The 12,414-nt window shown below is 50.3% G+C and overlaps 1 protein-coding gene and 1 pseudogene across 3 annotated transcripts; one reads left to right on the top strand and one right to left on the bottom strand.

Moving 5' to 3' along the window:
* Positions 1 to 679: 679 nt before the first annotated feature.
* On the bottom strand, positions 680 to 1,198 carry LOC128099696 (spliceosome-associated protein CWC15 homolog; annotated as a pseudogene).
* A 158-nt stretch (positions 1,199 to 1,356) lies between these two features.
* Positions 1,357 to 11,817, top strand: Vamp5 (vesicle associated membrane protein 5). Of its 3 annotated transcripts, none has more exons than XM_052719040.1 (3): positions 1,357 to 1,971; positions 10,519 to 10,656; positions 11,293 to 11,817. In XM_052719040.1, exons 1-3 carry the CDS (start codon positions 1,969 to 1,971, stop codon positions 11,461 to 11,463), a joined length of 312 nt encoding a protein of 103 aa, XP_052575000.1. In that variant the 5' UTR covers positions 1,357 to 1,968; the 3' UTR covers positions 11,464 to 11,817. The 3 variants fall into 3 exon arrangements, with proteins under 3 accessions (XP_052575000.1, XP_052575001.1, XP_052575002.1); XM_052719041.1 differs by having other exon boundaries at positions 1,364 to 2,014; XM_052719042.1 differs by lacking the exon at positions 1,357 to 1,971 and adding an exon at positions 1,979 to 2,185 and having other exon boundaries at positions 10,523 to 10,656.
* Positions 11,818 to 12,414: the final 597 nt, after the last annotated feature.

Raw genomic sequence — 12,414 nt, 5'->3', positions numbered from 1 at the left:
CTATCCTGGGCTCACAGGCGCTCACAGCGACTGAACTGACCACCAGGAAGGCTGCATGGGACCGACCTAGGCCTTCTGCATATGTGTATCAATTGTGTAGCTTGATCTTCTTGTGGGACTCCTAACAGTGGGAACAGGGACTGTTTCTGACTCTTTTGCCAGCTTTTGGGACTCTAGTCCTCATACTTGGTCGCCTTGCTCAGCCTTAGTACAAGGGGAGGTGCTTAGTCTGACAGCAACTTGATATGCCATGTTTGGTTGATACTCATGGGAAGCCTGCCCCTTTTCTGAATAGAAACAGAGGAGGAGTAGATTGAGAGGGATGGGCGAGGTGGGGGGATACCAGGAGGAGAGGAAGGAGGGGAAATTGCGATCAGGATGCAAAATAAGTAAGTCATGTTTTAAATTACTTTTTCTTTAAATTATTTTTTATTTTGTGTGTAAAGATGCTTCCCTTGCATGTGTGACATGCACCACACTCATGACTGGTGCCCTAGGAGTCCAGAACAGGGCATCAGATCCCCTGGAATTGGAGTTATAGACAGTAGTGAGCCACCATGTGGGTGCTGAGAACTCAATCTGGGTCCTCTGGAGGAGCACCCAGCACTTTTGACTACTGAGCTAGCTCTCCCAGCCCACATTTTAGTCTTTGATAAGCACAAAACCAGTACTACTTAATCTATTTCTCCCTGAGTTTTTTTTCCTTGTGAAGTTCAGATCACAGTGTATCACTTACAAATCTTTTGACTTTCTGATCATGCCTTTTGCACAGTCCTTAAAAACAAGCTCATTTTAACCTTGAAGTTGGCCTGAGGCTGGCCAGGGCCAGTGAGATTAAGGAAGGACTGCTCTTTGGCTGCTCTTTAATTTTTCCCAGTTCTGCAGGAAAAGCCGCCTCATCCCCATCATCGCTCTCCTTCCAATTCTCCGTCTTCCTCACCGGGTAGAGGTCCCGCAGGAATCTGAGGGAAGCTGTGTGTTCCCGGGCTGGACAACTCCGTTTGTTTTCCTTGCAGCAGCTTGCTCACCAGCTCGCTCCTCAACTCACCTTGACGTTCTTCAGGGCTTTCCATGTTTGTCTGTATTTGATTCTTGTAGGAAAGGGAAGGTCTCTACTGGAGTACTGCTCTGGAAGCTGGCTCAAATCTCCTCCTTTTCTTCTTCTGCCTCTTGCTGGTTCAAAACTTGGTCTGGCTGCTGTTGTCGTTTTTTTTTTTTTTTTTCAGGCTGGGATCCATCCCAGCAACTTTAGAGGCCCATCCATCCACACACCGTTGGTTGAGACTTTTAGCTCACAGAAACGTCTGCAGCATTTTAGCATTTAAAAAATCTCCACTCCCCGGTGTATGGAGGTCAGAGGACAACTTGCAGGAGTTGGTTCTCTCCACGATGTGACTCCCAGGGATGGAACTCTGATCATTAGGTTTGGCATCGAGTGCCTTGATCCACTGAGCCATCTCGCCAGACCTCAGTTTATCATGTTTAAGTGTACAACTCGGTGACATGTGATGTATTCAGAATGCTGCCTGCTCCGTCTGAAAACAATCAGAACTTTGGAGTGATTGATGTGTTTTAATTTCGGGTGAGATGCACTCACCATGGTGGTATCCTGGCCTGCTCACGAACATCTCGAGCACTTAGCACTCACAGATGCCTGTCGCATGACGGAATGACGCCTCCCTGGCTAACTCCTGTTGCAACTTCAGATCCAAGAGACACCAAAATTCACCAGGCTGGGGAGTCATCGGAAGTCGTACGCTGGTGGCCCGGTAGGAGGCGCCCCACGGGCCCCGTTACCGCTTTCGGTTTGCCCGGGTCGGGCACCTCTCTGAGAAGGCTCGCCCCCCGCCCCTTTGGCCCGCGGGCCCGCCCCGCCCCGCGGCTTCCTCCAGAGCCGCGGGCACAGAGGCCGCGCCGGGCAGAGGAGCCAGAGCCGGCGAGCAGGCGGTGGCGGCGGCTGCGGAGGCGATGGTGAGACCGGCAGGGGCAGAGGGCGATTGTTCAGGGGCGTGAGGTAGGAGCCCGAACCCCAGGGTGAGAGACACGCTGGTCGCATGGGCCAGACCCCAGCTTTGCAGGCAGCCGGGGAAGGAGACTCAGAGTGCGCCCCGTCGGGGCGGAGTGAGCGGAGCTGCAGCTTCCCACGCTCCTGCGGCAGTTACCAGCTCCCGGCAATACCCGGCAAGTCACTTAACCTCCATGAGCTTTCTTTTCCGTACCGTAAAGTAGGAGCAGCAATACCTACCTTAGTGGGTCCTTGAGAGGTTAAAGGAGATGTTTATAGTTGCTGCTGCCAGGCACTCAGAACCCTTTGCTAAGAAAGTGGTAGGTAATGTGATGACCTCTGCGGCTCTTCCCGGGGCTGAGAGGAGCCAGCGCTGGCCCAAGGGTGGAAACCTGAGTAAATGCTCTAGGCCGGGTGCTGAAGGATAAACACTTTCCCCGGGGAAAGAGAAAATAAGTTGTTTACTATAAAAGTTCCATGAAATTATCAGTGTGACACCGGCTGACTCTTTCCTAACCTCTACCTAGTGACATAACCCTGAGTTGACTCACCCAAACTCCTGCCGCAGACCTGCCATTTCCAAGGCAAAGGTGTCAGGGACCTCTGGTGCTAGGATCCCCCTCCCCTGGGGCTCCTGGGAAGATGGGCCAGGCTGGAAGCAAGTTTAGTACTCTAAGGCTGGATGGATACGGGCTGGCTAGAGATGGCAGTGCCTGGATGGCTTCGTCTCTGGGGAACTGGAGGCAGGAAAGGGAAGTGGGGCAGGAAGGTAGCCCTAAGCTTTGAGGCCACACCAGGAAACTGAGGGAGGCTCTGAGAATGGGCTGGAGCCGAGAGCCCACTTCCGAGAGTGCAGGGTAAGAGATGCGGAGGAGGGTGGGCCCTCAGCTCCTGGGGAGGAGAAGTTCTGAGATGAAGGTGAGCTAGGTTTGTTCTCTGGCCAGAGAACCTTGGGATGCTCACAGGTGCATTCCAGGCAAAGGGGCTTCAGAGCCTGCGGGGTACATTGTTCCTGCAGCCTGTCTCCAGCTCCATCAGCTAACTCTCCCTCTCTTCTTGTTCCTTTTTCTGTCTCCAGCTCTGACTACCTAATTACCCCCACCCCTTTCCCTTTCCGTCCGGTCTCTTCTCTGTGACTCTTTGGGTCAAAAAAGACACAGCAGCTCTTTTGTGCCACCAGCGTAGGACAAAGCAGTGGCAGGGAAGAGGGGAAGTGAGCAATCATTTTTTTGCACGTGTACACGTGTGTGGTGATATTCCATGTATGATCTAACAACAAAGCTTGCCTGAAAGATCAGAGAGGGAAAGGAACAAGCCACAGCCGCCTCTCACCTCACCAACCCCTCAGCGGACATGCTTGTTCACATGTGTGGGCACGTATGTGTTTAGGTGCACATGGAAGTCAGAGGTTGATGTCAGGTGTCTCATTCAATAGCTCTCTGCTTTATTTATGGAGGCAGGGTCTCTGGCTGGACCCAGAGAGAGCTCACCAGCTTGTCCTTGGGATCCCCTGTTTCTGCATCGTGAGCACTGGGATTTCAAACGAAACTGCTTGGCTTTCGTGTGGGTGCTCGGGATTCAAACTCTGGTTCTCAGACTAGGGCAGGAGGAGTTCTACTTATGAAGCCATCTCCCTAGCATCATAAATGATTTTTAAAAAGATTTCATTGTATGAATGTTTTGCCCACATGTATGAATGTGCGTCATGTATGTGAGTGCCTGTGGAGTCTGGAAGAGGGTGTTAGATCACCTCATGTTGGAATTATATATGGCTGCGAGCTGCCAAGTGGTGCTGGGAATGGAATCCAGGTCCTCTGGAAAAGCAGCATGTGCTCTTAACCACTGAGCCATCTCTCCAACCCCATTATAAACAATTTTAAAAAGTTACTTAGCTCGCTTGTTTTTGCGGGGGACAAGGTCTCATGAGGATCATGTTGGTGTGGAACTCACTATAAAGCTGAGCCTCCGTGACTGACTAGAATGAACTATTTTTTTTTTTTTTTTTTTTTTGGTTTTTCGAGACAGGGTTTCTCTGTGTAGCTTTGCGCCTCTCCTGGAACTCACTTGGTAGCCCAGGCTGGCCTCGAACTCACAGAGATCCGCGTGGCTCTGCCTCCCGAGTGCTGGGATTAAAGGCGTGCGCCACCACCGCCCAGCTCAATTTTTTGAGGCAGTCTTGCTGTATAGCCCTTAAACTACCTATAGACAAGGCTGGCCTTGAAATTGCAGCAATGCTCCTGCCTCTACCTCCCAAGTGCTGGGATTACAATGATCTGGTACCATGCCCAGCTACAGAATAGTTCTTGTTTGTTTGTTTTTGTTTTTTCTTGAGACAAGATCCCACAATGTAGACCGGGCTGGCCTCGAACTCTGCCTACTGAGTTCTGGGATTAAATAAATCCACAACTATGCTCAGCCGAAAATAATTCTTGAAGTCATTCATCTGACAGAATTTGGGTGTGTGGTCACAGGCTTCTCTCATTTGCACGCAAGCAAAGTTGGCATCATCAAGTGACTGGTAGGTAGTTTTCAGCCAGTCAGCTGGAGCATCACACCCCCAACTCTCTCTATCTGATTTAGCACAGGGTTTAGACTGGTGGCCCCAGGAGTCTGACCATTCAGCCCTTAGATTGGTTACCTACTGACTCCAGGCAACTTAACACCTCTGGGCTGTAAAAGGGGGCCAATAACGCTGTCTTTAGTGGGTTATTGTGAAGATTTAGCCAGATAGCCATATGAACAGCCAGCTCAGTGCTGGTCAGGCTGTGTGCCCACTGCAAAGTGGCTGTTACTATTGCTCGAGACTTAAGGCCCCGTAATCCCAACACTCGGGACCAGAGGCAGGAGGACTCCCCCAAGTCTCAGACCAGGCTGTGCACTTTATTGAGAGTCTCCTTCATGTTTGCCTGTTTGTTTGTTTTATTATTAAAATTTCTGAAAGGGCTGCAGTGTGTGGCATCCTAGATTCAGTTCCCAGTACCACACCCATAAACAAAGGTCTCAATGGCCTGTAGCACCTGATGAAAAGATAGCAGCTCCTGGGTCTAGAGCAGCGGTTCTCGAAGAGCCACAGAAGGTTCCTCATTTAGATAAGAGGCAAGTAAATGCATAAGTGTGCATGCGACGGGGATGGCTTGGCTGCTTGTGCATCTCCTGAGAAAGAAAAGGAGGGGTGACTGTCTCGAGGGACTTACACCCACATCTAAGATATCCTTCCTAAGGTCCCCAACACTTCTTCATAAGGGGGTGGTGTTGGCTGGAGTGTGGCTCAGCGGCTAAGAGTATTTGTTGCTCTCCAGGGACCTGCGTTAGATCCCCAGCACCCAGATGGTGGCTCACAACCACCCCTCTCCAGACGCCAAGTTCCAAGGACTCTGACTTCCTCAGGCATGCACATGGTGCACATACACACATGCAGGCAAAATACTCACAGATAAAAATAAAATAAGTCTTAAAACACTGGCTGCTCTTACAGGGGACCCAGGTTTGATTCCCAGCACCCACATGGCAACTAACAGCTGTCTGTAACTCCAGTTCCAGGGGGTCACACACTCTTTTTTTGGTTTCCTCAGGTACTGTATGCACCTGGTGCGCAGACATACATGCAGACAGAACACCCATACACACGAAAATCAAAAGAAATAAATCTTGAGGGAAAAAAAAAAAAAGAGTGGGCAGAAGGAGCCAAGTGTGTATGATGGTATATGTGTAGTGAGTTCAAGGCCACCCTGGATTACATCAGACCTGGAAAGAAAAAGAAAATGGGCTGGAGAGGGGCCTTATTGATTAAGAGTAATTGCTGCTTCTACAGAGGACCCCAGTTCAGTCCTCAGTATCCGTTTTGGGTGGTTCATATGGCCAGTGCCTGAAGAGACCAGAATAGGTTGTTAGATCCCCTGGAAGTGGAGTTACAGACGGTTGTACCCATCATGTGGGTGTTGGGAATCAAGCCAAGGTCTTCGGGAAGACCAGCCACGGCCTCTAATAGCTGAACCATCTCTCCAGCCCCCATAAATATTTTTTAAAGATAAATCTTAGGGCTGAAGAGATGGCTCAGTGGTTAAGAGCACTGGTTGTTCTTCCGGAGGTCCTGGATTTGATTCCCAGGACCCACATGGCAGCCCACAACAATCTATAATTCTAGTTCCATGGAAGTCTGACATCCTCTTCTGATCTTCTTGGGCACCAGGCACACCCGTGGTGCCCATATACACATGCAGGAAAAACACTCATTCACATAAAATAAGTAAATCTAAAAAAAAAAAATTCATATGTTTAAGAAAAAGAAGTCTTTAATAAAAAGAAAAAGGGATGAAAAATGGTCTCCATTAATACTAATTGGTATTATTTATTTCACATTTAGTATGGGCCAGGTATTGTTTAGGCTTTTGTTAATAATGTACTACATAATCTGAGCTAATCTGAGATCTCACCACTTTACAAAAGAGGAAGTGCTTGGTCAGAAAGGTCGCAGCCTCAGTGTTAGTGAATCAGCTGGGAAGTGGCAGAGGCAGGCGGGATTTGAGGCGAGGGATGCAGTACACCTTGTTTTTGACATAGAGTCCTCCCGTCTCCCATGCCCCCAGAAACGAGGTTATAAGTGCTCACCAATACACACAGTTTTTACATGAGAATAGCTAGCAGGCTCTGGGGATTTTCCTCTACCATGTCATGTGCTCTGTCCTCCTCCATGTGCTAGGGTTATGTACATGCCTGCTCACACCCTACTTCTTGTTTTTAAGAGACGTGGTCTCAGGCAGAAGCAGGCAGGTGTCTGTAAGTCCAAGCAGCCTAGTTGGTCTATATATTGAATTCCATGCCAGCCAGGGGTATGTAAAACAAAACAAAACTGTGGGTGGTGTGAGGGGGGAGGTGCTCACCAATAGATCAATGACAGACTCAAAGCCTGAAGCTCTCTCTGTCTCTGTCTGTCTGTCTGTCTGCCTGTCTCTGTCTCTGTCTCTGTCTCTGTGTGTGTGTGTGTGTGTGTGTGTGTGTGTGTGTGTGTGTGTGTGTGTGTTCCTGCTCTATCACTCTGCTGTATTCCCTTGAGACAAAGGCTCTCACCAAAGCTGGAGCCAGAATGGCAGCCACTAAAACCAATGATCCTCTCTCTCCACTCTCTACCAGAGCTGGAGGTATTGGGGTGTGCAGCCTTAACTGGCTTTTTATATGGGTGCTTGGGATCCGAACTCAGGAGCTTATAAATGCACTTTACCCACTGAGCACTCTCCCCAGCCTACACACCCCAGCCTCCGCCTCGAGATGGTCTCATGTAGTCCAGGCCAAAGATGGCCTTGAACTTCTGATTCTCTTGCCTCTGCCTCTGGAACGCTGGGATTACAGGCGTGTGTCACACCTAATGCTTTTGTCTTGTTTTTGAGACAGATCTCACTACATAGCCCAGGCTGGCTTGGGACTGGAGAGTCCCCGCTTATGCATGCCACCACACCTGACTTGGTTGAGTTTTATCACTTCCTCCACACTAGTTTCCACCCCTTGACTTCTGTGGCTTTCCCTAGCCCCACCCAGCCTCTCCACCCTCTGCCAGGTCCCTTCACTAGTGGGCTGTGTCTCTGTCTGCCAGAATGGCCCAGCTCCATTCCAACATCTGCCCTTTTGGTTACAATTCTGACCCTTGTAATCTACCCACTCCACGGGTGGCTAGGGCACTTTATGTCTCCGTGTGTAACTCCACCCTTCTCTGATGGTATCACATGTTTCTTTTCCTCAGCTAGAGAGAAATCTCCCTGAAAACAGGTACAATTCATTCAAAAAATATCTGTCATGTGTCTACCAGCTGCCAGGCCCTTGGCTGAGTTACAGGTGGCACAGGACAGCATGGCCCTTGCTTGCCCACTGCTCAACTCTTCCCCGACACTTTCCTAGCGATTTATCTTTCATACTTCCAGCAGAGACCTGTGCACATAGTTAGGGTCCTTTTGCCTCTGGTTGAGGGGGGCCAAAGTAGGCTGGGGATTGGTGGCTGTATTCCCTGGAATGTATGTGTTCTTTTAGGCCAGTAGCCCGTCTTGGCTCCTGATAGGCAGTGGCATGCTTTTGCTGTGGAGGGAAAAAGCTCCAGATTGTAGCTGGAGGCACAGGCAGCTCTCCACAGAATGTGACCCTGCGTTTCCCCTTGGATGGGAATAAGATAACAGTTGTAGCATCCAGAACAGAAGAACAGAGCTGGAGATGTAGTTCAGCAGGTAGAGGGCTTCCCTGAGCATGAATGAAGCCCTGGGCTTTCGTCACCAGCACCACATAAACTGGGCATGGTAGGACACCCTTGCACTACTGGTACTGGGAAATGAGGCTAACAGGATTAGAAGTACTAGGTCATTTTGGGCTGTATAGTGTGTTGGAGGCCAACCTGGGCGATACGAGACCTTGTCAAAAAGAAAAAAGATAAAAGAAAAGATGAAGAAAGGGGGAAGATGCTGGGCAATGGCTCAGTAGTTAACAGCACTTATCACTGAAGCATGAGCATTGGTGGGGCTTTCCGGCTACCAGACTCTTCCAGGTTCAGTGAGAGACCTGCTGTCAATAGAGCAGGACACTGGCATCATCCTCTGGCCTCTGGGTGTATTACAGGCAGGTGTACCAGCAAAACCACTCCCAACGCACTCATATGCTGCAGGGTGGGGGTGGGCAGTTGGGGAGAGGACAGACAGACAGGAGCCGGAGCCGTAAGGTGGCTCAGCAGGTAAAGCGCTTTCTCCACACAAGCCTGCTGCCCTGAGTTCAATCCCAGGATCCATGGGAAAGTGGACAGGATGTCCTCTGACTTCCCCATCTGGGTCCCCCTACAATAATAAAAACGAAAATACCCCCAGCATCCCACCAAGCCCCAGCGGTGATTCTTTAAATCTTTGTCTGTTCCCAAGTTTTTGGAGTGTTGGGATCTGGGGAAGTTCAAACAATGGAGCCTTGTCCAACAATCCAGTAGTCACGGTGGGGATGACAACTGACTCAGGAATGGAGGAAGCCGCCCTGTGTCCCAGCCTCTGCACCTTCTGCCTCCTTGGTTTGCCTGCCCCACTTTAAAAACAAGCTGTTTTTCTAGCTCTTAGATAAATATTGACCTATCTGGGTTTCAGATGCCTGTCCCTCGAAACTCCTGCTGGGCTAGAGAAGCACATCAGGAGAACCTCTCTTGAGACTAAAAGTTCCTTTTGGATAGCAATCAAGCAACTGACCCCTTTCCTGGGTCCTTGCAGTGATCAGCATTGTGTTGACCTCCCAGGCTTCTGGATGCTGGAGGATGGACTAGGGTGCTGCCCCCTGCCCTCCCTTTGGGAGCTTGTGATCTAGCTGTGGAGAGAGGACTCATGCCCTGGGAATGCTCTGAGGCTGTGTGCAGGGCAGCTGTGATGATCCTCTGTGAGGGTTCTTGCCTGTGGAGGAGGTAATCCTCTGCGACTACCAGGTCTCTTCCAACACACATTCTCTGGTTTCAAGTGGAATTCTGTCAAATGCCAAAATGTCTGCTGGGAACAATGGGAGATATGGGCTGGCCGGAAGTGGGGGTGGGGTTGACACTCTGTGAAAAGGAGATAGAATGGGGATGGGCTGGGAAGGATGAGGCTGAGGGGAGGGGTTGCTGTGGTTTGCTAATCCTCTGGTGTTCATCTTCCTGAATAGACCTGCTTGCTGTCTCGTGGTCTTGCACAAGGCACCTAGAGACAGCAGGGCTTTTGCCCCAACTCTTTTCTCCCCCTCTTCCCCTTTCACATCCCCCAGATTGACACTTGTGCCTTTCTCATCCCAATCCTCCAAAACAAACTGGGTTTCCTGGTTAGGTGAAGCTGGGCTGCCCAGGTTCAAAAGCCAAAGATTGTCACTTGGATCCCATTGAAAACTGAGGATCCCAGGGAAGCCCTGGCTGCATTGAAGGCTGGAGGCCAAAGGCCAGAGGGTCTCAGGTTCCCAGGAGGAGAGCACATTTAGAAGGTGGCCACTGAAAAGTGGAGAGCAGGTTAGCTCAGAGGCAGAACTGGCCTGACTGGTCAGGGGTCCAGAGAGGGAGAGATGAGCTGCTTGGTTTGGGAGGGGTTCTAGGCAGAGATGCTGATGTGACCTGGTCTCAAAAGACCTTTCTAGTCCTGCTGAGTGAATTTTTTTTTTTTTCTTGCCTGGCTCCCTGCTCTTTGCCATTTCTTGGGGTCAGTGGGAAGCCGTAGGACAGATGAACACTGGGTAGATGACATCTTGGAGCAGGTGAGCAAAGCATCTGCTTTGTGGGAAGTTGGAGGCCTGGGAAGCTCCCAGTTGGAGGTAACAGAGAAGAAGCTGAGATGCTGAAATCTGGGGCGGATGGATAAGGAGCCCGGAGGTCAATTGCTCAGAAGGCAGCCCTTTAACCTGAATAGCTGAAGCCTTTACACACAAAGGATGCTATTACTCATCTGCCATACCCAGACATTGTAGGGGAGCGGGAGTTTAGGTCTTTTGTGCGGGAGGAAGGCTGGGTGGGGAACTCTTGTATCCTTGACCTTGGGCTTGGTGCTCAGGCAGGGAAAGAATTGGAGCGATGCCAGCGGCAGGCGGACGAAGTGACGGAAATCATGCTCAACAATTTTAACAAGGTCCTGGAGCGTGACAACAAGCTGGCAGAGCTGGAGCAGCGCTCAGACCAGCTCCTGGACATGGTGGGTGACCGCTGGGAATGGGGGAGGGACAGGAGAAGTTTGACCCTTAGAGGGAGCTCTCAGGCTTTGCTGGGGAGGCTGTAGGTGGGGTCTGGGGCCTGCTTGCTTCCTAGTGTGGGACTTCTGGTTTCCTACTAGTGGATTTCACAAAGATAGCCTTGGGTTGGGGCTGTAGCTCAGATAGAGTGCTTACCTAGCATGCATGGCCCTGGGTCCACTCCCCACCATAGCATGAAACACAGCGGTGGTACACCTGTGATCCCAGCACTCAGGGAATCCAGAGATCAGAAGCTCACTCTCCATCACACAGTAAGTCCAAGTTGGAGCTACATGAGACCCTATCTTACAAAAACAAACAAATAAACAAAATAAATAAATAAACCTAAGAAGTCTTTGGAGCTGTGCACAATCCTAGAGGTCAAGGGCTAAGTGGGTGTGAACTAGCAGGAGGATCAAGAGTCAAGTGTTACAGCAGTGTTTGAGGTCGGGAGCCAGGCTGCAAGGGTCCCGGGTGACAGTGAGTGGAGAGGCAGCAGACAGGGTAGGGAGAGTGCTGGTGTAGGGATGGAGTGCTGGCTTTGAGGCCCTGTGGGAACCATTAACTCTCTTTCTCTCGGTATCTCTGGGTACCCACAGAGTTCGGCCTTCAGCAAGACGACCAAGACTCTAGCCCAGAAGAAGCGCTGGGAGAATATCCGGTGCCGGATCTACTTGGGGCTCGCAGTGGCTGGTGGCCTACTCATCATCCTGATTGTACTGCTGGTCATCTTTCTTCCAGGGAGTGGTGGGGACAGTAGTAATCCATAGGCCTAGGATACAGGCATTGCCTTAGGGACTGGGGACTGACCCAGCCAGGCCTGGAGGAGAGGCTGAATGACTGTACTGGCCTGTTCTGGTCTCCAGAGAATCCTGGTGTTTGCTTCCATCTCGGCCACCCCGGAGAGTACTGAAGGGCATCCTGGATATGTTCACCTCTGCATCTCCCATCATGCCATGGACTGGCCCTTGAGGGCAGCCTGCTGCTGCACTGGCCCTACTAGGCGACACAGCTGGAGCTCAGTAAAAGCAGCTGTTTGGTTAAAAGTGTTTGTTCTCTCTCTCTCTCTCTGCTCTCTCATGCACATACACACATCACAGACACAAATGTGTACACACACACTTCAGATGCAGAAACACAACACACACACACACATCCCACGTCAGAAACATACTGCATACTGTACACACACACACACACACACACACACACACACACACACATATATACACACTAAATTAATGTAATTTAAAAAAGAAAAGAAAACTTGTTGCCCAAAGGACTATATTCCAGTAGATGACTCCTTCCTTTGCTTTTTCTCCTTGGTTTTGCCCTACACAGACAGACCTGTAATATGGGGGCACAGACACAACAACCCACAAAACAGACCTTTGCATCTATTCCCATGAAAATGAAACCCATCATTTCTGACATCTTGAGGGTTCTTAGAGGACCCAGATGGAAGAATTAAGAAGAGAGGGCTTGCTGGGAGTCCAGCTCAGTTTTCAGAGTCCTTGCTTAGTGTGAACAAAGTTCTGGGCTGGATAGTGGCACATACCTCTAAAGACCCAGCACTGAGGAGGTAGAGGCAGGAGGATTACAAGGTCAAGATCATCCTTGGCTATAGTTAGTTTGAAGCCAGTCTGGGCTATATGAGGCCCTGTCTCAAAAGCAAAAAGTTGGCTGGAGAGACGGCTCGGTGGTTAGGAAGGCGTACTGCT

This window comes from Peromyscus californicus, unplaced genomic scaffold (genome assembly GCF_007827085.1).
Source record: "Peromyscus californicus insignis strain IS unplaced genomic scaffold, ASM782708v3 Scaffold_6__1_contigs__length_162567912, whole genome shotgun sequence".
NCBI classification, from domain to species: domain Eukaryota; kingdom Metazoa; phylum Chordata; class Mammalia; order Rodentia; family Cricetidae; genus Peromyscus; species Peromyscus californicus.
The sequence above is the reverse complement of the archived record's forward strand: the minus strand, read 5'-3'. Positions and strand labels throughout refer to the sequence as shown.

What these genes read in the sequence shown, in the direction of transcription:
- Vamp5 (XM_052719040.1), top strand. An exon ending in CAGACCAGCTCCTGGACATG is followed by an intron (nt 10,657 to 11,292) that starts GTGGGTGACCGC and finishes GGGTACCCACAG; the next exon opens with AGTTCGGCCTTCAGCAAGAC.